A 22607-nucleotide genomic window follows, 5' to 3' on the forward strand; every position below is an offset into this window, starting at 1 on the left:
CCTGGGGATGGAGAAAAGGTCAGGCAGGCAGGCACATACATGTCTAGAAGAATAAAGGGAAAATTAGAGTGGAAATAATGTAAAAAAAAAAAATCATACAGAGCTTACACATGCCTTCAAACAAGTAAGGACATCAGTGGCTGTAGGTGAAAATGGATATTCTCATATCCTGACTTGCTGTAGGGACAACAGTTCATGGCTACAGTGACTTAAGCAGAATGGAGTGGAGTGCACAGGTACTTCTGTAGCTCCTGCAGGGATTTCATGTCGAACCCCCCCCCCCCCCCCACCATGCACCTGTCTCTCTCTCTCCCCTCGGCAGACTTTCCAGCCGAGCGGCTCAGTAGAGTGACCCTGCAGAACGTACCTCACTGAGCTCAGGGAAGTTGTCCTGTTGGCAGAAGGGGCACTGCCATAACCCTGTCTCATCATTTCGGATGGCCTGGTCATAGCTCTCACCCTGTGGACGTCTGTGAGCAATACCAGTAACATTACAGATGATGAGCTTTCCTGTGAAAAAGAAAGCAGGTTAACAGAATGGAGAGCTGATTCCTTCCTACTACCCTTTGCTGACAACAGCTGTCTTATGGCATCTTTGCTGACTTCTTCCTCATCCTAAAGGACAGAGACCTTCCCTGGATTTAGTACCAGGGAAATGACGCCTGTGAGACAATTTCATAAAGATCTCAAAGCAAGCTGGAAGTAGAGCTTTATTTGTATTTTGGGGTGTTGGGGATTGAACTCAGGGCCTTGCAAAATACTAGGGAAGTACTCCAACAATGAGTTACACCCTGAGTCTTTCTTTTACTTTTTATTTTGAGACCTTTTTTTTCACCAAGCTACTGTGAATTCACTCTGTAGCTTGGGTTGTCCTCAAATTTACTATATTCTCAGCTGGCTGTGGTGGCAATGTATATCTGTAATCCCAGCACTTGGGAGGGCAGAGGCAGGCAGACAGCTGAGTTTGAGGCCAGCCTGATTTACAAAGTGAGTCCAGGACAGCCAGGACTACATAGAGAAACCCTGTCTTGGAAAAAAATTTACAATCTTCCTGTCTCCCAAGTCGGTGAGATTACAGGTCTGTACCAAGAGGCATGCACAATATAACCTCAATTTTGACTTCCTGTCTAGGCCCTATCTACATTCATTCACTCTTTCCTTTCTTCCTTCCAGATTTATTTATTTATTATTTATACAGTATTCTGCATTCATGTGTGCCAGCAGGCCAGAAGGGGGCACCAGATCTCACTATAGATGGTTGTGAGCCACCATATGGTTGCTGGGAATTGAAGTCAGGACCTTTGGAAGAACAGTCAGTGCTCTTAACCACTGAGCCACCTCTCCAGGCCCCTATATTCTTTTTCAAGAGCAGTCCTGGTTAATTTTGTCAACTTGACACAAACTAGAGACAAAGAGAAGAAACTTCAAATGAGGAATTAACTCAATTAGACTGGCATCTGGCTATGTCTTTAGGGACATATATATAGGGTTTTTGTTTGTTTGTTTGTTTTTTAAGTCTGCTAATTGATCCTACTGGGCAGTGCCACCCTGGGCAAATAGTCCTGGAAAGTGTAAGAAAGGTAGCTGAACATGAACCCGACAGCAAGCCAGTAACAGCAAGCAGCATTCCTCCATGGTGTCTATTCCAGTCTCTTCTGAGCTCCTTGCCTGGTTTCCCTCAAACTAACTTGTATGATGTAATAAGCCCTTTCTCCTCCTCAAAAGTCGCTTCTGGCCAGTGTTTCATCACAGCAACAAGAAAGCAAACTAGGACAAAAGAGCTCTTGGTCTTCCTCACCTGATGTGTAAACTGTCTTTGTTTTTCAAAGGCTTTCTCTGTGTGACCCTGGCTGTCTCAGACCTTGATCTGTAGACCCAGTCTGGCCTCCAACTCAGAGATCTACCTACGTCTGCCTCCCAGGTGTTGGGATTAAAGGCTTGTGCCACCATGCCCTGCAAACCTGTCATAATTCCATAGGAATCACTTTGCAGTTTATGTGCACGCAGTAAACACCCTCAGTCCCCCAAATAGCATTCCAGAGTATAAACACAACCTCATAACTTACCAATGTAGAACGTCTCTGGTGTCTCTTTGGTTAACATATTGAAGATTTCCTCTGTGTTAGGAGAGCGGTAGGCTGTCCGAAGGTCCTTATACCGACAACTGAGCTCTGCTCGAATGTCATACAATGTGATGTGCTTGTCACCATAGCCCTGGGGAGAAGGTCCCCATCAGGAAAAGCCTTGCAGCCCTCAGCCTGACTCACTGGGAATTTTAGTTGACAGGAGGCAGCAGCCATTGCTTTTCTTTACTGTCTGCATTTACTAAAGGAAATTCTCTTTCACTTCTTCCTCTCTCACCTTCTCCCTCAATGGTGTCTATGTTGTCCAAGTTGCCTCTGAATGTGTGATTTCCCTGCCTTAACTTCCTGAGTAACTGGGATTATTTATTACAGGTGTGTGCTACTGCTCCTACCTCAAATAAAGGAGATTTTGAAATCACCCATGGGATACTTTTCTGTAAAGAACATGATTTAGGAAACCCCATACATAAAGGAGACAAAGCAAAGCTCTGCTACTAGAAAGGAGGAATAAGGGCTCCCTCTATCCTGCTCCTCACCATAAGGTCATTGGATCTGACACTTTTCCTGGTTTACTAATGAGTAGCTAAAAGCTTCCTTCAGAACCTAAAACATTATGGGCAGGGAGAGGATCAAGCTCTAATACAACAGCATCATGGTTTTTGTGGATGTCTGCTGCCCAAGTTTCCTCCCACACAGCTGCTTTGGGTAATCTCTTGCCTGCCAGGGCTGACAGTCACCTACCTGTCTTTCTAGTTCCTCTGCAAAAGCATCAAGATCTAGATCCTTCAGTCGCTCTGGGTTTTCCAAGATCTCCTCAAGGGCTCCTGCAGGATTGGCATCCTCTGCAGACTCATCGTATTCCAAGGCGTCCACTGCCATCTTCCTAGCCCACTCATATGTTTCAGGGTGGACTCGAGAGCCATCAAGGACTTCAATGTATGAGTCAGTGCTGCAGGAAAGGCAAAATTGGAGCAAGATATAAAACCAGGAGTTTCAATTAAGAACCCAAATGTCCACCAATGTGGAACTGGCTGGGTAAACCAGGGCACTCCATATGATGGAATACTACACAGCCATTAAAAAGAATGAAGTAAATTTATGCTTGCTGACATGGGGAGATGGCCATGATATATTGATACGTGAAAAATGCACTGCAAAACACTATGAACCATGTGATCTCATTTTTTGAAGTAAATGAGTAGTTAGTAAATGCATAGCAAAAATAAAATTTAGAAAATTGTAGTATACATAAAAACTGTTATGGTAGTTTTCTCTGGGGGGTGGAATTATGGGGGACTTCCACTTTCTGTATAATAGTTCTTTCTGTTGAATTTATATATAGTGAACTTATGAGTCATAATAGAAAACAAGAAGGGGAAAAAAAACCTCTGAGAATTTGCTGGCAGTTTTCCCCCATAAAGCCTTCCCAGGCTGGTCTTGCCCGTGCACTCACATGGGCCTATGTTATTCGTGGAGTGTTACAGCAAAGCTGAGTGGAAAATGAAGTTTTAGAACTTGAAGCCTATTTCCCCACTGACTTCCATTACTGAATGAGGAGCTATGTGCCCGTGGAAAAGATCCTCCAAAGACTGAGTTGATAACTTCTGGAGAGGAAGAGGTCAATAGTGAAGTCTCAGTACCATCCTAAAACAAAACAAATCTCTCCCCGTCTTGAACTTCTTCACACCCATGCTCTTTTCCCACGGCCTCTTGCTGTTGCCAACCTCATCTGACTGTGATGAACCCTATGCACAACCTTCTGCTTTCTCCTTGAAGGACAATGCTGGTACCTCTGTGTCTCCCTCTCACAGGAAAATACCTCACAACTGATCTTTTCCATTTGTCAGGGGCAACTTCTTACCTTTTCTTTAAAATATTGCCTAATTTCAATGGCTGGGGCCCTTTCAAAAGCCTAATTTCCCGAAGCCCTAAATCAATGCCCAAGGAATTGCTCCTGGCCTGTCTAAGCACAGGGCATCACCTGTCCCCCAGAGAGGCAGTGTCGATCTTGAGAAAGCCCGCACAATTCATGAAGACTTTGGGGCCCATGTGACACATGGTGACCAGCTGAGTCCGGCTCTCGAGTCGAGTGTTGTTCTGTTTCAAGATCTAGGGAAGAGGGCTGGAAGTGAGTAGGGCGGCAATCAGGCCCTGCCCCCCCAGACTGCTCTCTGTTAAACTCTTTATGGCACAAATTCTGTTAGACTTACTATCTGGGACACCACCATGTTAACACTCAATCATGCCTTTAATAAGCTACACCCACCTATCAGACTATGCAGAGCTGGGCACTGTGGTACACTCATGTAATACTAGCATGGTAGAGATTGAGCAGAAGGATATGATCTCAAGATCAACCTCAGCTACAAAGTAAGTGTGAGGCCACACAGGGTTACCCTGTCTCAAAGAATAAAAACAAGGCCGGCCTTTAATCCCAGAGGAAAAGTTGGTGGATCTCTGTGAGTTTAATGCCAGCCTGGTTAAAAGAGTTTGTTTCAGAACGGCCAGGGCTACACAGAGAAATCCTGTCTTGAAAAATCAACCCAAACAAACAAACAAACCAAAAATCCAAAACAAATAAAACAAAACAAAACCCAAAGACAGTGACATGTAACTGTATGGCTTGAAAGCGTGTCACAACATATCTAGGTGAGCAACATTCACATCAGGAAAAACAGCACTATGAATGCAGGGGAAGCTCTCTGTGAAATCTCTTTTTGTTTCTGTTGGAAGAAACTCCTTTCTACTGCAGTACAGTAGCGAAGAGCAGGGTTTGGCCCCCAAGGGCCTGAGGTTGGATTCTGATGCTCACTGACTAGTAATTCTCAACAAACTAATGTCAATCATACTGGCAAAAATTCTTCACACTCAAAGAAATGATTATTTCTAATCAACCCAAGCCTACCTTCAGCAGGTGGGTCCCTTTTCGAGGTCCCAGGCCACAGACATACTGGATCAAGGCCTGGCTGTAAGGATGGGCAATGGCACGGTTGACATCGACCCCAACCTCATTGACCCGATTGATGAATTCACAGTACAAGGCGTTGAGCAGCTCCTCTTTCACAACATGCTCCTACCAACACAGTAGCAAGTAAGGTTACTGTGCTTTTTTACCCATCTGGCCTACCTACCAATCCTACTCACCTGCAGGGGATGAAACTTGAGACACAGGATGTCTTCATCAGAGCTGCACACCTGGGCAAATTCTATCAGAGGGTCTTGGATACGTCGGGCTAGAGAGACGGCTTGTCTCAGAACTGGTGGATAATCCCGGAACTCTGCCTAGAACCAAAAGAAGGTCACAGAAATTTAGGGTATCCCTAGTGACAAGAAAAAGAAATCCAAACCATTTTGGCTTGAAGCCACTTTCATAACTCCTTTGGGACCCTTGTTTTCCTGGAACCACTTTAATCTCTGGAGCTGCCAATCTGAACTATATCTAGTAGCCTAGAAAGACTCTGCATGGGTAAACTAACAGATCTTAACCCTGACAGCCTGTATCTCCTGTTCAATCTCTTTGGGGCCTACAGCAGTTGCCAGAGCAAACCTTGAGGGTGGGAATCAGCATTACCTCTGACTTCTTGCTGTTCATATACAGAATGGCCAACTCATTGTCAAGCAGCTCCACCCCAATAGAAGAGAGCTGTTGGCCTTGGTCCAGCTCGTGCACTATGCGCTTCACATCCTCAATCAACATTTGGGCATCCCTGGAAGGATGAAGAGCAGTGGTTAAAGGATGTATTTCCTCAGGAATGGACAGTGCCTTGACTGAGGTGTTGTGGGGAGGAAAGAGCTTTAAACCCAAAGAGGAACCACGTCTCCAGAGAGTGCCCCGGGGAAATCAACATTACACAGAGCCTCTGCTCTGGCTGTGTACCAGATTCAGGAATAAGATGAGTGGCTGGGGCACACACAGCCTTACAGCAGGCCTCACGCTCCTGCTCCTTCCTACCTGTTCTCTCCTGCAATGGTAACCACGTGGGGCTTCTTGTTCACAAGGAACTTCTTTAGGGTTTCAATATCTTGTGCCTGAATTAAAATAAAATAGAGGCTAAAGAGCTCTAAGCATAGAAAGTTTTCAAACAAGCTGAGATTTTCTTTTTAATATCATTCTTTTTAGGCTGGGCTTGGTGGTGCACACCTGTAGTCCCCCAGCACTCAGGGAGGGAGAGGCTGGCAGATCTCTGTGTACTCAAGGACAAGCTGTTTTGTTTTTGAGACAGAGTTTCTCTGTGTAGCCGTGGCTGTCCTGGACTCAATTTGTAGACCAGGCTAGCCTCAAACTAAAAAAGATCTGCCTGCCTCTGCCTTCTGAGTACTGAGATTAAAGGCATGTATTGTCATTACCTAGCTAACTATTCTTTTTGTTTGTTTGGTTTTTGAGACAAGAGTTTCTCTCTATAGCCTTGGCTGTCCTGGACTCTCTTTGTAAACTAGCCTCGAACTCACAAAGATCCGCTTGCCTTTACCTCCTTTGCTAGGATTACAGGCATGTGCCACTATGCCTGGCTTAACTATTCTTCTTTTTCTAATAATTTAATTAGGGCCTGGAGATATGGCTCAGTGGTTAAAAGCACTGAATGCTGTTGCAGAGGATTGAAATCCCCAGCACCCACTTGGCAGCTCACAATTGTCTGTAACTCCTGTTCCAGAGGATCCAACACCCTCACACAGATATACATGCAGTTAAAACAGCAATGTACATAAAAAGAAATAAAAAATAATTTAATTTTATTTTTTATGTGCATCAGTGTGAAGGTGTCAGATCCCTTGGAACTGGAGTTACAGACAGCTGTGAGCTGCCATGTGGGTGTGGGAATTGAACCCGGGTCTTTTGGAAGAGCAGACAGTGCTATTAAACACTGAGCCATCTCTCCAGTCCCCTTAACTATTCTTTTAATAAACAGATTCCTACCAGATAATGGCTAGGTCCTCAGAGACATCCTGACCTTTGAGGGGGAGCTTAGGCTATGTTGCTGTTTACGATAGTTTATTGTGATGGTTGAAGTTCATTCATATAAGCAGGTATGTATGTTGTTTTGTAAATTTACTTTTCAGTTTTAAAAACTGAATGCAGATTTGCTGGGTCAAACTTTTTTTTTTTTTAAATAATTTAATTTTATTTTACGTGTGACGGTGTCAGATCCCTTGGAATTGGTGGTACAGAGCTGCCATGTGGGTGCTGGGAACCCTGGTCCTATGGAAGAGCAGACAGTGCTCTTAACCACTGAGCCATCTCTCCAGCCCCATTTTTATTTTGTGTGTTTTATCTACATGTATGTATATATACTACATGTGTGCCTGAGGACAGAAGTGGGCATTGTAACTGGTGATTACTGCAGTTACAGATGGTTGAGAGCTGCCATGTGGATGTTGGGAATTGAACCTGGATTCTTTGTAAGAGCAGCCAGCGTTCTTAACCTCTGAGTTCCAGCTCTTGAGATTCTAAAAGACTGGAGGAGACCTATCCACACTGGTGCCAAGGACTCATTATTATACCTGTTCCCTAACAGGTCTCAAGCCTACTTCTGCTTTATTGACTTAAAGCATTTCAGAGGATGGACAGTCAGAAAATTTTTCTTTTGCTGTGACTCAAAATTTATCTCCTTATACTCGGGAGGCAAAGACAGGCAGATCTCTGTGAGTTCAAGGCCAGCCTGGTCTACAGTGTTGTAGGACAACCAGGGCTACAGAGGGAAACCTTGTCTTGGGAAAAACAAGAACAAACACCATAGTTGTTAGTTAACTTTGTTATTTTTTAGAATGAGGCTCTTAGAAAAATTTAAAATAAGAAAGAGCCTGTGGCGGAGGTGGGTGGTGACACATGCCTTTAATCCCAGCACTTGGGAAGCAGAGGCAGACTGATCTCTCTGAATTTGATGCTAGCCTGGTCTTACAGAGTTCCAGAACAGACAGGACTATACAAAGAAAAGAAAAACAAAAACAAACAAACAAAACCCCAAATCATTATGATAAAGACATTCAGAAACATTCAAATTCATCTTTTTTTCATGAAGGGCAGAAGCAGGGAAAGGTTGGCTTCATGCCCCAGTGGCTCTCAGCTCATGGGACAGCCTGACCCAGATGCTGGTAAGAAAAAAAGTAGTCAGGGCAGCTCTAGGACACAAGGCCTAGACACTGGCTAGATGCCAGAAGCAAACCACACCTAGTAACTCGAGTGCCATCTACTGCCACAGAAGTGAGACTGATTCCCAATAGTGAGATCATTTTAAAAATTAAAATGGGGATCAGAGCTGGTCGTGGTGGCACACACCTTTAATACTAGCACTTGGGAGGCATAGGAAAATGGATCCCTGTGAGTCTGATGATAGCCTGGTCTTCAACTGAGTTCCAGACAGTCAGGATACACATAGGGAGAAACTGTCTTGAAAAACTAAACCAAACCAAAACAAAAAACCAAAAACAACAAAAAACCCACACAAACCAAACCCAACCAAACAACAACAAAAACACACACAAAAAAATGGGGACCCAAATTTCAGTGGAGCACTACACAGTGTGGCTTATTTGAATTAATGCTTATTATGTTTCTACATCAGTTACTATATCCTAAGGTTATCACACTCTATGGCTTATACTTAAGATGTGATGAACTTATTTATTCATGGAAGTTTCAGTGTTGCTTTGCTTAGGCTACAACATGTAATCTCACTGATCGCAGAGTGCACTCCAGGTATACACCTGAGATCCATGTTCTAGATTTACCTTCTTTTCCCGCTCTTCTTCTCTCCATGCAGTTCGCCGTTTGGTAAAATGGGGCAGGCGAAGGAAATCAGTCACTTCTCCTTCACCATTGACTAGGGCACAGAACACAGGGTGATCTCTGCCAGCCAGCCACAGAAAAAATAGAGCAACAGTTAGCAATGTGAACCATGAATAGGAAAAAGAAAATGTGGAAGGCATGTGCGAGATGGCACCTGGCAGAGGAGAAGGCGATGCCTAGGACTCGGATGCCCTTCCCCTGGTTCTCGTCCATGAAGTCGTCATCTTCCTCCACCTGCTGATCCGGTCGGTAGGGCGCCACCCTCAGCCAGTTGTAGAGCTTTCGGCTACAGGCCTAAAGTAGAGCAGACACTTTGTCATCAGGGGCTTCAAGGATGCAGGGGCTTGCATTTGTGGAGGGCACGTGTTCCTAACTGCCTGGCATGCTTATAACACAAAAGCCTACTTGCATTTTGGAAACAGAAGCAATACAAGTATTCGGATGAGTAAACAGAGGAAGAGGCTTGAAGAAAACTTGAACATGAACCCTGTGCCCAGTGTGCATTGTTTCTCACCTTATGCTCTGTGTGTCCTCATTCTTTCTCTAGCTATAAGACAACTACAGGGTTTCTTCATTCTCAGTTCTACTAAGGAGAACGAAAGCTAGAGCATGGTGGTATAAGCACTCAGGAGGATCCCAAGGTCAGCTTGGGCTACATCCAGAGACTCTGTCTCATCAGGTAAAGGCACCTGCTGCCAGTCCTGATAATCTGACTTCAATCCATGGGACCCACATAGTGGAAAGAATCAACTTCCAAAAGGTATCCTCTGGCCTCCACATGTTCATGCATATAGCCACACACATAATTAATACATAAATATAATTAAGAAAAAGAAAAAAAATGAGTTTAGGGCTGGGTGTGTACGTGGCTCAGTGGCAGAATACCTGTGCAAGGCCTTGGGTTAAATACCTGATTCCACCCCCAGAGAGGACGGAGGCAGTATGCTTGTGGGCCTCACCTTCACAACACTCTCCCTGGCCTCTGCTAGCAGCTTGTTCTTGAGTTCTTTGGCCATTTGCACATACAGGAACTGCTGCAGAGCTCGCTCAATGGCCATAGTACGCTGCCGGTTCCATTCCTGTACTTGGTGGCTGAACTCATCCCGGTAGTAAAACTGCTTGATCTCCTCAAAATATGTCTGGTCACTGCCATACCTGAGGAAAGCACAAGGACCTGGTGTCTGACAGAGAAAACATGACACTCAGACATTCATGAACGAACCAACAAGGCTCTGTGAACTCAGAAATGGCGGTTAATGTGATCGAGGGCTGCTTGTCCTCCAGCCCAGGGCTTAGCTTACCCTTCTACTCCCTTCATATCTATGCTGATGTCGATGGTAAGCAGCCCTTCCTCTTCAGCCAGGCCTATCTTGAGGAACTGGTCATCTCTTAGCTCTTTAACAGGCTTGTTCTTTAAGTACTTAAAAGAATAGGCATAGTGGGCCTCATCCACATCCTGCACACATGGAGGGAGAATCATTAGCAGGTAAGCAGGCTTGGCCCCGGAAGAAAAGACTGCCTTTGAGTTCAAGGTAGACACGGGTTAGAGTGTGGCCACAACTAGAACAACTACCCTTTCCCCAACTTACCTTTCTGCCTTTCTTGGTTGGGGTTATGTTTAGCTTGGCTCTCTCCTGGAAGGTTTGCCTCAGCACTTGTCTGACAAGGGGCTCCCGGGCAATCTGTAGTGCCACCATGTATCGGGCACCTTCAAGCACAGCTTCTGGTGTAGGGAACTGGCTGTAGGGACAACAGTGGAGCTGCAGGATGACGGTGTCTCAGCCTCCAGGTCACCCCTCCTGCAGGCCATTTGCTGCATGCCCACCTGCAAACGTAATCTTTAGCCAGCTCCAAGGGCTCTGCAGGGAACTGCTCTGTCTCATGCCGTTGGTAGCTGTCACGGAGGTTCTCCCCAAACTGCTCAGGTGTGAGGCCAAACTTTTTAGCTAGGCCATCTACAGAAGCAGAAGAGTGACAGGTGAGGCATCAGCCAGCCACCAGACTACTCAGTGGTCAAAAAGGGACAGCAGCTGTTTGGGCATCAGAGTTTAAAGATGCAATGAACAGGCAGGATAGGTCATCGAAGAATAATGACCTGAAAGATTTATAACTACCTTAGAAATTTAAGACACCTCAGATGATCACAGGGAAGGGAATATAAAGAGAGTGGTGAGAAGGAGTGTTTATGGAAACCATGTAGTTCAGTACTGGCTGAGTGACTAATACATTCTTTCCTGTCCCTTTACACTATGGCTTTACTGGATGTTTCCTTATTCAAAGTTACAATGCCTAGGTGACAAAGAAGGTGGTTTTTTTACCCAGCCCTGCACTCTGGCAGATGGTGTACATGTCTCTGCGGGAGGCTTGCTTAAGCTCTGGTCCCCTCTGCTCCTCATCTTCAGCTTCCTCACCCTCACCTGGAAACAAAATTTGAGGCAGTCAGCTTTTGTTTCTGATCGCTTCCAAAGATCTGAGAAAACCCTAAAGGGTACCTACACCTACCCCAGCCATCAAGACTGGAGTTTTCTCAGCACTCACCTTCTTCATCTCCATCTTCCTTTATGCGTTTCAGCTTCTTACGGCTAGCCTTGGCAGCATTCTGCATCTTGGGGATGTCACGACCATAGTAAAGTAAGAAATGGTTGTAGACATCTTTCAGTTCATCCATTGACTGTACATCTTTGAGTCTTAAGGGAAAAGATGCAAGATGCCATTACTTGGAAAAGCTTTGCTGTAAGATGTCTAATTCCCAGGATGCAAGGTCAATTAGGATGAGCAAACAAAGGCATGCAACAGTTCCAGACTACAGCTTAAGCACAGGCAAGGTATCTTTTTATAAAAGATTTATTTATTATGTATACAATGTGTGTTTGCATGTATACCTGCACACGAGAAGAGGGCATCAAATTTCATTTTAGATGGATGTGAGCCACTATGTGGTTGCTGGGAATTGAACTCATGACCTCTGAAAGAGCAGCCAGTGCTCTTAACCTTTGAGCCCTCTCTCTAGCCCCACAGCCAAGGTATCTTAAAGGAATGTATGTCACTGGGGGTAACAGTGCATGCTTGAGTATTTAAGACACTGAAGAAAGAGGCCTGCTGTAAGTCTGAGGTCGGCCTGGGACATTCAGCAACATCCTGCTTCAAAAACAAATGAGAAAGCTAGATGTGGTGTCCCGGAACTTGAGAGTTGTATTAGGAGCTTGAGACCAGACTGTACTATAGGAGATCCAATAACTATACATATATACACACACACACACACACACACACACACACACACACCACACACACACACGCACGCACAATATGTCAAACTAATGGTCAGTGGTAATTAGGAGACAAAGTATAAAGGCCAGGTGTGGCAGCACACACCTATAATCTTAGCCCTAGAGAGACAGACTAGATTATGAGTTAGAGATCAGTCTGGGCTGCAAAGTAAGACTCTGTCTCAAGAAAGAAAAGCAGTATAAGGAAAAGGCAGACAGGGCACCATGTGCTTAGTCAGGTTCAAAGTCCTTGAAAGCACTTTTTGACTTGTAAGTACTACCCACCCAAACCATCTGTTGCCCTCCAATACCACATTATCCAGAATGCCAACTTACTTTCCAATTATACACTGTGTCTTTCTTTTCTGTTCTTCCCTTTCTTTTTTCTTTTTTTTTTTTTTAAAGATTTATTTATTATGTATAGTGTTCTGCCTGCATAGCAGAAGGCGGCACCAGATCCCATTATAGATGGTTGTGAGGCACCATGTGGTTACTGGGAATTGAACTCAGGACCTCTGGAAGAGCAGACCGTGCTCTTAACCACTGAGCCAACTCTCTAGTCCTATATACCGTTTCTTATGTAGCATTATATACATGGATAAATGCACATATTGCCAAATCTGAATATGTGATACAGGGGCTGATGAGATGGCTCGGTGGTAAAGCACTTGTCAGTGGATTGCCTGAATCATCTCCTGTTTATTTTATTTTAGTTTTTGAGACAGACATTATTTTGCCCAGCTTTGGTGTTAGGATTACAAGGTGTGTGACATGATACCTAACTTGAAAACCAAAAGGAGTTTGTCAGATCATTCCCTCCACTTCCCCACAGACCTTTATATAGTTCAGGCTAACCTTGAACTTCCAGCTCTACCCCCTAAGTAACAGGATTAGAGAAATGGAGCACCACTCAGTTAGAAAGTTCACTTTTAGCTGGGTGTGGTGCATACACTTTTAGTCCCAGCATTCAGGAAGCAGAAGCAGGAGGATCTCTGAATTTGAGGCCTGTCTGGTCTACAGAGTGAGCTCCAGGACAGCTAACTACACAGAGACAGCCTGTGTGTGTGTTGGGGGAGGGGATGCACAATAAACAAACAAATAGGAAAGTTCATTTTTGATTAATGATTTGGATTCTAAGGGCTGGGCCCATGCTGCAAATCCTGCAAAGTAACAGTGCTCCTGAGAACCTGCCTATAGTCTGAGGCTCCCTGTAACAAAATAAACCCTGCATGTCCTACCTCTCCATATCAGTGGTATCTAAAGCCCGGATGCCATCAGCCAGTGGTTTGTCAGGGTCAGCAGAGATCTGCTCATACTGATAAGCCTGCATCTTCTCAAACAGCCTTGTCAAGTTCTCTTTGCGGATTCTCAGCTGTGTCCACTAGGGCAGAGGAAGACAGGGGTGAGGAATGGGTTAAGCCCTGGAGACCCAAGTCTGTTGCTCCTTGAGAAGCCCCAGCGGGGGAATTTGGCAGTCCTGGAGGTCAGAGCTGTTGGCTTTTCTCTACCCGGTGCTCAGTTCCTTATGGGCCTTTTGTCCATGTTACCTTTTCATCCCACTGCCACACCCTCCACAGGTCATTGATGTGCAACTCAGGCTCCACATACTCCTTTCGGTAGAAGGCAATAAAAGGCACCTATGGTGGCAAGGATACTGTTGTCATCCAAAAGAAATATCTGCAATATCCTCTGCTAGAGGATAGTAATTTCCTAATCTAGTAACTCCACAAAATTCAAATTAGAAGAAAGGCCTCTCCAACTGGCCCTCCAACGAAAGGTTCTCCCCAATGGAGGAAGTAACATTGCAGACAGGTTGTCTTGCCTCCTGGATCCCTAGTGCCTCCTGTCAGTCACACTCCTGGGTTAAGGGACTCCGAAGGATGAGCAAGGGAGCTTACCACTTGACTTGTAGCTACCTCTTGCCTCACCCTCTAAATCCTAATGAATTTCTAACCTTGGGCTACTAGAGCTCAAGGAGCTACCTCAAAATGCTGATTCCGCATGAAGCCCAGGGCTTCTTTGATCTTCTGAATTGTGCTGGGCCCTTTCCGACTGAAGCTACTAGTTGGCTGGCCACGGTCTAGGTAATCACAACTGTCCTACAGTAAGAAGGAAAAATAAAACAAAAATAGCCATATCATGTTATCTGTTGTCTTACCATACAAGCACTTCCTAACATAAAGATTTTTCTTATATGTTCATATACAGTGTTCTTTCCTAGGCATAGATGCAGACAGGGAAGAAATAGCTTCTCAGTTGGCTTCTGGTTCATTCCCAAACTTTTTTTTTTTTATATTTATTTTTTCTTTTTAATGTATACAAATGCTTTGCCTGCATGTACACATGTGTACCACACGAGTACCTGGTGCCCACAGAGGTCAGAAGAGGGAGTAGGAACCACAGAACTACAGCTACAGGTAGCTGTGAACCACTATATGGATGGTTGGAACCAAACCCTGATTCTCTGCAAGGGCAACAAGTGAGCACTTGTGCCATAAAGAGCTTTTCAGCCTCACGTCCAAACTCCTGAGTACCTGGAGGGAGATGGTTGGTGCAGCGAAGGCATTTCTGTAGATCCAGTCAGCCTCCTCTTCTAGCTCATCATCTTCAGCCGCCTTAACTGGGATGGAGCGCAGCTATGTAGATGAGAGGGTAAGACATCCTTATTCTATATCTTGCTTAGGAAAAAACAGACCACTTCTGGACGGAAGCTTGTGATCCTCAGCTACACACTTCTGGTATCATCTGACATGAAATGAGCATGTTTCAGATCTGCTAAGAATACCATCTTAGGGCTAAGGGTGTAGCTTAGTAGGTAGAGTGATTGCCAAGCATGCACAAAACATCAGTACCACAAAACCTAACAGGATGGTAAATACCTATAATCCCAGCACTCAAGAGAAGATGGAGGCAAAAGGATCACAAATTTAAGGTCATCCCTGGCTACTTACTGAGCTTGAGGCCACTCTGGGCTACATGAAAATCTGTCTCAAAAATAAACAAAACAACAACAATAATAAACAAAACCCAAAATAGAATGCAATTTCAATGTTGGTCCTATAATCCTAGCTACTCAGGAAGCTGCGAGAGGACCACAAGTTTATGATCCGCTTGGGCTACAGAGTCAGTTGAAGACCAGCCTAAGTTAGTGAGACTCTGTCAAAATACAAAGTAAAGAGGGTCACGGACATCACTCAGCAGCAGAGCTCTCACCCATCACATATGAGGCCCTAAGTTTAGCCCTCACCACTGCCAGAACAAACAAGCAGACTCCCTGGACCTGGGACATAAGAGTTTCAGAGTCCACGATGGATACCACTCATTCTTTTCCCTACCTGGAACCTCTCAGGCAAGTCAGTGGCTCGAATTTCATTGTCCTGGTCTGTGAGGTGGCTGCTTTCCAGCTCACTTGGCTCATACATCTCAAAGATGCTCCTGCGGCTCACACGCTTCTTGGTGGTCTTCTTGGGGCGCACTCGGATCTCACCTTCAGCCTCATCATCCTCATACTCATAGTCTTCCTCCAGTTCTTCATCATACTCATTGTATTTCTCAAATTCGTCATAGTCAAAGTCTACACCAAAGATCTCCTGAGCTTCCTGCAGGGCTCTGTGTGTGAGAGTAAGAGGCAGGGCTCAGGGTTAAGAGAAGAAACAAAGGCCCTGCCCAGACTTTGCATGCCTCAGGGAAATAAGAAAGCAAAGAGAAAAGCCAGTTGGAAAATCACATTCAATGCAGAATAAATAAGTGCCTGGAGGTTTCAAAACAAACTATTATTAGAAGATAAAAGGCCTAACTTTGACACCTGCCAGAGATAGGAACCATACATCACAGGTCGGTGGGACCTTACTCTGCTTGGTGAACCGTCTTCTGCCAAGACACTACAGCATTCCCTTAGAACAAAAGGCCTTTCAAGCTTTTCAGTGTTGATGCAGGTTAGCAGGCCATCCATAAATGAACACACCGGGTAGAGGGGGGATGCTAGACTCATGCCCATGTGGAACTCTATCCTAATCTTTTGAGAGGTGATTTGAGCACAGAACAAAGCAGATAAGAGTAGGGACATTCTAACTGGCAGAAGCCTCTAGACTTCTTCCCATTACATGCCCACTCAATGTCTTCATCACCACTGCGTAACAGGCTGCACTTACGCATCTGTATACCCAGGAAGCTTTTTTCGCCATTTGGGTTTTTTCAGGGGCTGTCCATCATCATCCACAATAAAATCATCAATATCTGGGTGGAGAAGAGATATGTTAGTGCTCAGTCAGTGGATAAGCCTGGTCCTGGTCAGGCAGAAAATTACATCCTAGGAAATCTCAACACCCACCCAATATTGGCTTCCCTGTCCAACATCTGCCTTGTACCTGACTCTTCATCATCTTCCTCTTCTTCCTCTGGAGGAGCTATGGGGGCCTCTACAGCCTCCTGCCCTTCTTCCCCTTCTTCATCTTGGAAGATTTCTCCTGCAATAGCCTCCTTTTCATGTTCCTCTTTGCCAAACTCCTCTTCATCATCATCTTCATCTTCAGACATTTTTTTGACACGCCGGTATTTTTGCTAGTGTTGAGAAAAATGTACCTTTTTAGGACAGAGTTTGTGTGTGTCTAGTGTAAGGATGTCTGCTATCCAGGCTCATCTCTATATTCCCACCACAGTTACATTTATCAAGTGAGATGGGAAAGAACACATTGAGTGATGTTTATCCAGCCCCAAGGCTCATCCTGCAAACTGACAAGTCATTTTCTAATAGACTTTAGGTCTGGGCTCTACAGCATTATGCTACTGGGCACCCTTCTCTTCCCTGGTAACTTCCAAACTATTCAGGAAAAAGAATAAAGAAAGAACTTACTCCTCGTTTGACTTTAACACCCAAATTCTCCTCAATGAGGTCAAAATCATCATCTTCCAGGCGGTCATCAAAAGATGCTAAAGAGAACAAAGGGTACCCCGGGTGAGAGGAGGTTCTTCTCCACTGAAACTTCCATCCCAACCTCAGCTCACACAGGGTCATGCTACTCACTGCGTTTTCTCTTCTTGTGGCCAACATCATCTTCTGAATCACCAGAGTCACTGACCTCATCCTCCTCTCCTTCTTCTTCATCATCATCATCATTGATAAAGCCTTTCAGGTTGCCTCGCTCATCTTGATCATCTAGATTCTCCTCTTCCTCCTCCTCATCTGAAAACATGTATGTCTGAGCATGGATATTGGAAGTAGAGGGGAGTGGTACAGACTAACCACTTAATTTCAAATATCCTTCTGCCCTGAACCCAGCGACCAGGTGCCATGTTAACTCTCTGCCCCATGTAATGGCACAGTGCAGAACTTGGAGGAGCAGTACCTGTAAAGGAAGACTTCTTTCCCACATTTATCATCTGTCTTTAGGAAAAAATGATCTTCCCAACTACTTTGCCTCCTCAAATTATTACTAGAAGCTTTACACCTACCAGTAACCTATGTTCTTCAAACTGCAAACTCAGCAAGTATATTCCCTCTTTTATTCTTTTGATGAAAGCTATACCCCTTTTCCCCCTTTAAAGTTATTTCACAATTCTACTCTGCTGATGATCCCAAAGGTTAGAAATGGGCTACATAAACATTCCCAGGGCTAAGAGTGGGAAGCGCTGTCCCACAGACTAACGGAAACTTACACTAGCCTAAAAATAGCTGCATCTTACTTTGTCCTCCCAGGTTTCTAAGTACTGTGCCTGGGACACACTACGCGTGCACTCTATGCGCACCATGTGTTTCTAGGAATGACTCAACGTTCTCAAGCTGGTACCTCAGGTGTGAGAACTTCTGCGCTCAGCCTGAGCCTTTCATCAGCAAGAATCCAACTATCCAAAGCTTAGGAATAGTGGGAAGAAGCTTGAGGCTGGGGCCTCCTCACCATCATCCTCCTCTTCCACAAACTTCTTGGTGACTCTAGGTACCACCTCGCCTTCATTATTGTATTCTTCCTCTGACTCTTCGGCCTCACTTTCCACAAAATCAGACATTGCTGCTGCTTCTCACAGCCTCCTTGAAGACTACAAAAGGAAAGGAAGTAGGGGGTGGGGCACAAAAATGAGACACGTAAGCCAGATGCAGTGACACATGCCTTAATCCCAGCACTCAGGAGGCAGAGGCAGGCAGATCTTTTTGAATTCCAAGGGCAGCCTGGTCTAAAGAGTGAGTTCTAGGAAAGCCAGAGCTACATAGTAAGACCCTGTCTGTCCCATAACAAACAGACAACCAAAGACACAAGATTTTAAAGAAAGCTCTTAAACTTCCCCCCAAAATCTTTGTAACTATCTACCACAGCTCTGGCCATGCCATCATTTCTGCTCAGTAAGAATCAGGAGGCTCAGCTTCAGGGTGGCTCAATAGTAAGGGCTTACCCAACATGCAAGAGGCCCCAGTTTGATTCCCAGAACCAGAAAACAATTAGATGGCTCCATATTGCCCATTCTTCCTGGGGTTGCTCCTCTTGTCTGTATTTTAAGATATGGCAATCATAAAACACATTATATCAGAATATTTTCCCCTTTCTCATTGTTTTCACTGAGAAAGGGTTTCACTCTGTAGTGTAGGTTGGCCTTGAATTTATAGCAAACCTCCTGCTTCTGCCTGTCTAGTGCTAGGATTATTAAAACTAACTACCGCATCTGGTTTCATTATTTTTCTTAACCTAGGTGTTTTATTTCACAATTGTAGATGAAGAAAGCAACTAACAGGGATTATTATATAGGTGAGGCTATGATAGTAGAGTGAGATTATATATGACTTGTTCACAGGAAGTTTGGGAAGGAGTAACTATCAACACTTCACCTAAAGTGCTTTCATATATACTCTAGCAGAGTAAAAAAATATAAATAAATAAAATTTTAAAAATCCCTGTCATGCACAGCAGCACAGGGTTTTAAATCCCAGGACTAATGAGACAGAGCAAAAGGTGGATCTCTGGGAATCTGAGGCAGACTGGTCTACATATGAGTTCCAGGTCAGACAAGGATTCAAGTAAGCCCTTGTCCCCTCCCAGAAAGGAGGGGTAGGGAGACTGGAGGAATGGCCTAGTGGTTAAAAGCACTGGCTGTTCTTCCAGAGGACTCCGGTTTGATTCCCAACACCTACATAGTTTCTCACAGCCATCTATGACTCCAGTTCCAGGGGATCCAATAGCTTCCAGATTCTTTAGGCACCAGGCACATACATGGTACACATTCAAGCAAAACAACCATACATATCAAATTAATAAATATAGTTTTATATAAAATTATACATATAAAAATAATAAAATTATTTTTTTTAAAGGAAGAAAAGTCCATTTTCAATAGATTAAACAATACTATATGAGCTTATGCCTACTTGTGTGACTCCTGGTTTAGAGAATTTGGCTGAAAAAAGAGCTTCTTCAGAAACATCAGAACCATGATGAAGCCATTTGTATCATTTACCTCCTACTTTCATTTTTGTTGCTGTGATAAACACTGACCAAAAGCAATCTAGAAAAGGAAAGAACGTATTCATTTTACAATTCTAGGTCACAGTCCATCCCTGAGGGAAGTAAAGGCAGGAACTTGCAGGCAGGTTTGCTTGCTATTCCATACAGCATCACCTCTGACCAAGGTACTCACTTCACACGTAAGACACAGTAGAAGCCATAAAAATGCTGCTTTCTAGCTGGCTTGCCTACATTGAGCTAGGACCACTTGCCTAGCGATGGCAGTGCCACAGTGGACTGGGTCCTCCTACATTAATTAACCATCAAGAGGACCCCACAGACAAACGCCAAGGCTCACTCCTCTTAGCTGCCTCTAAACTGTGTCAGGTTGACAGTTAAAGCTAACCAAAGCTTCTCCCTTCCAAAAAATCTTTCAAAGTCTTCCATAGCCTACAGAAAAAATGTAAAGACTAATGAATTTAAGAGATTAAATTCTAGCTAGGTGGTGGCACAAACCTTGATCCCAGCACTTAGGAGGCAAAGGCAGGCAGATCTCTGAGTTCAAGGCCAGCCTGGTCTACAGAGTGAGTCCCAGAATAGCCAGGGCTACACAGAGAAACCCTGTCTCCCTGCCTAGAAAATAAATAAATAAACAAATCAAACCCTGATCTTATCACCTAGCCCCTAGATCACGGGGAGAATGACAGCAGGAACACCCAAGCCTGTTAAACTAAGCTTCATCTCTGGAGCCCACAGCTGAAGGAGAAAATAGATTCTTGAAAGTTGTTCTCTGATCTCTTCATGCACACTGTGGATCATGCTCTTGCACACACAAACCACATACACAATAATAAGTATAAAAATGATGGAAGTTGGTAAGATGGCTCAGTGGGTAAAAGTGCTTGCTGGGCAAAACCTGGTGACCTTAAGTTTATCCCTGGAACCCACGTAAAGATGGAGAAAGCACACACCACAAAACTTGTCTCTATCCTGTCTCCCTCCCTCATCATAAAGGTGTGAGTAGTGGTACACACCTTTAATACTAGCACTTGGAGTTTAAGGCCAGCTTGGTCTACAGAGTGATTTCCAGGACACAGAGTTAAAGCCCGTCTCAAAACAAACAAACAACCCCCCAAAACAAACAATAAAAACCCCAAACCAACCAAACAAACAAATCCATTGCTTCTCTTTCGTTTTAGAGACACTGTCTCAATATGACCCAGAGTGGCCTAAAATTTGTTATGTAGCATAAGACAAACCTGAACTCCGGACCCTCCAGCTTTCTCCTCCCAAGTCCTGAAATTACAGGTGTCAACTGCCAAAACCAGCAAAATGCAGTTGCAAAGAAATATTAACTGGGTTTCTTTTTTCAAAAACTACTTTATTTTAAGCCAGGCATGTTAGTACACACCTTTAATCCCAGCACTCTGGAGGCAGAAGCAGGTGGATCTCTGTGAGTTCGAGGCCAGCCTGGTGTAGAAAGTGAGCCCAGGACAGCCAGGGCTACCTACACACAAAGAAACTCTCAAAAAACCAAAATTTTGAGCTTGGAAATGGCTCTGCAGTTAAGAGCACTGGCTTCTCTTCTGGAGGACTCAGGTTCAATTCCCAGCACCCATATGGGAGATCACAACTGTCTGTAACTCCAGTCCAGGGGATCTGAAACCCTCATACATACATACAATGCAGACAAAACACCAATGACACATGAAATATAAATCTGCATACAAATTATTTTTTTGTGTGTCTATTAGTGTTTTTCCTGAACATAATGCCCAAGGATGCCAAAAGAGTACATCAGATACTCTGGAACTGGAGTTACACAATAGTTAACCTTTATGTGGGTGCTGGGAAACAAACCCAGGTCCTCTATAAGATCAAGTTATTTTATTCACAGAACCTGTTGGGGAATGGTCTTGTGTACTATGTATTCAAAGGCTGATTTATGTGCCCAGAGATCTGGTTGCAGTCCTGATGTGGGCACTCTCATTTCTATTTAGAATCTCCTGTCTTAATGTTGTGTAAAAACTGTTCTCTGTCATCTCTGATTGGTTAATAAAGAAGCTGAGCAGCCAATAGCTGGGCAGAGTATGAGGGTTGGACCTCCAAGGCCAGTCAGGAAGGTCTCAGGGATCAGGGAAAAAGAGAGGAGGGGGAGGTAAGGGAAGGAGAAAGAGAGGAAGAAAGGGGCAGCAAGGGAGAGAGGAAAGAGGGAGAGAGAAGAAGCTCGAGGAGATGGAAGAGCCATTAGAAGGCTGTTGTGAGGACAAAGATGGAGCAGGAACAGCCAGTGTGAGACTAGGTGGCAAGTAAAAGGGCATGTAGCTAGGAAATAGTCCAGATCAGCTTAGATGAGTTAGAATAGATGACTAGGTTTCCGTGACATTATCTGGGAGATAGAGCTGGCAGTAGAGAGATCCCTACTTTATTTTTACAGAGCTGTTTATCCAGCCCTTTCAACTAGGTTTCAATTTGAGTTCTGGGTTTAATTTTACTTAGCATTCTATAACTCTGTACCAACTAATAAAGTCATCTACTTCCTTACTTTCCAACTAAAGCCTGGCAGTGGAGAACTCAGAAACTTTATCTGAACCTTTAACAGAACCAGCACTTCGAAGCTGTGACAGCACAACCTTGTAATTTTAGCTCTAAGTGCAAGGCCTTGGGCTAGGGAGCTAGTTTAGTTAATAAAGTGTTTGCCATGTGAGCCTGAGGACTTGAGCTGATCCCTGAAAAGCACATGAAAAAGCTGGGCATGGTGGCACGGACTGGTAGTTCCTAGCACTGGGGCAAGCAGAGACTGGTGGGTGGATCTGAGGGGCTCACTACCCTAGCCTACTTGATAAGCTTCAGGCTATTGAAACTGACTCAAAAAAAAAAAAAAAAAAAAAAAAAAAAAAAAAAAGAAAGCTCCTAGGAAGGGTACCTGAGGTTATCCTCTGGTGTCTATATGCACATTTGTGCACTTGCACAATACTCACAATCTCCACACACAAGCAAAAGGATAAGTTCTGGGGCTGGAGAGATAGCTCAGAGGTTAAGA

General features: G+C 44.4%; 1 protein-coding gene across 2 annotated transcripts in view; it reads right to left on the reverse strand.

The window, feature by feature from the left end:
• The window catches only part of Supt6h (SPT6 homolog, histone chaperone and transcription elongation factor), a 43361-nt gene that overhangs the window by 9806 nt on the left and 10948 nt on the right, over window positions 1–22607 (reverse strand). For both annotated transcript variants that reach the window (XM_055619847.1, XM_055619848.1), the window contains 26 exons: window positions 18032–18170; window positions 17161–17319; window positions 16990–17066; window positions 16505–16697; window positions 16289–16373; window positions 15473–15746; window positions 14672–14773; window positions 14120–14236; window positions 13685–13774; window positions 13376–13518; window positions 11407–11555; window positions 11187–11285; window positions 10694–10823; window positions 10458–10608; window positions 10170–10324; window positions 9828–10023; window positions 9023–9162; window positions 8811–8928; window positions 6037–6113; window positions 5656–5791; window positions 5229–5366; window positions 4990–5157; window positions 4066–4193; window positions 2826–3033; window positions 2067–2214; window positions 368–510 (listed from right to left, as the gene is read on the reverse strand). In XM_055619847.1, coding sequence (XP_055475822.1) covers window positions 368–510; window positions 2067–2214; window positions 2826–3033; window positions 4066–4193; window positions 4990–5157; window positions 5229–5366; window positions 5656–5791; window positions 6037–6113; window positions 8811–8928; window positions 9023–9162; window positions 9828–10023; window positions 10170–10324; window positions 10458–10608; window positions 10694–10823; window positions 11187–11285; window positions 11407–11555; window positions 13376–13518; window positions 13685–13774; window positions 14120–14236; window positions 14672–14773; window positions 15473–15746; window positions 16289–16373; window positions 16505–16697; window positions 16990–17066; window positions 17161–17319; window positions 18032–18140 — 3633 coding nt within the window. In that variant the 5' untranslated portion in view covers window positions 18141–18170. The remainder of the gene's footprint in view (window positions 1–367; window positions 511–2066; window positions 2215–2825; window positions 3034–4065; window positions 4194–4989; window positions 5158–5228; window positions 5367–5655; window positions 5792–6036; window positions 6114–8810; window positions 8929–9022; window positions 9163–9827; window positions 10024–10169; window positions 10325–10457; window positions 10609–10693; window positions 10824–11186; window positions 11286–11406; window positions 11556–13375; window positions 13519–13684; window positions 13775–14119; window positions 14237–14671; window positions 14774–15472; window positions 15747–16288; window positions 16374–16504; window positions 16698–16989; window positions 17067–17160; window positions 17320–18031; window positions 18171–22607) is intronic.

This window comes from Psammomys obesus, unplaced genomic scaffold (genome assembly GCF_907164565.1).
Source record: "Psammomys obesus unplaced genomic scaffold, mPsaObe1.curated_primary_1811, whole genome shotgun sequence".
Lineage (NCBI taxonomy): Eukaryota > Metazoa > Chordata > Mammalia > Rodentia > Muridae > Psammomys > Psammomys obesus.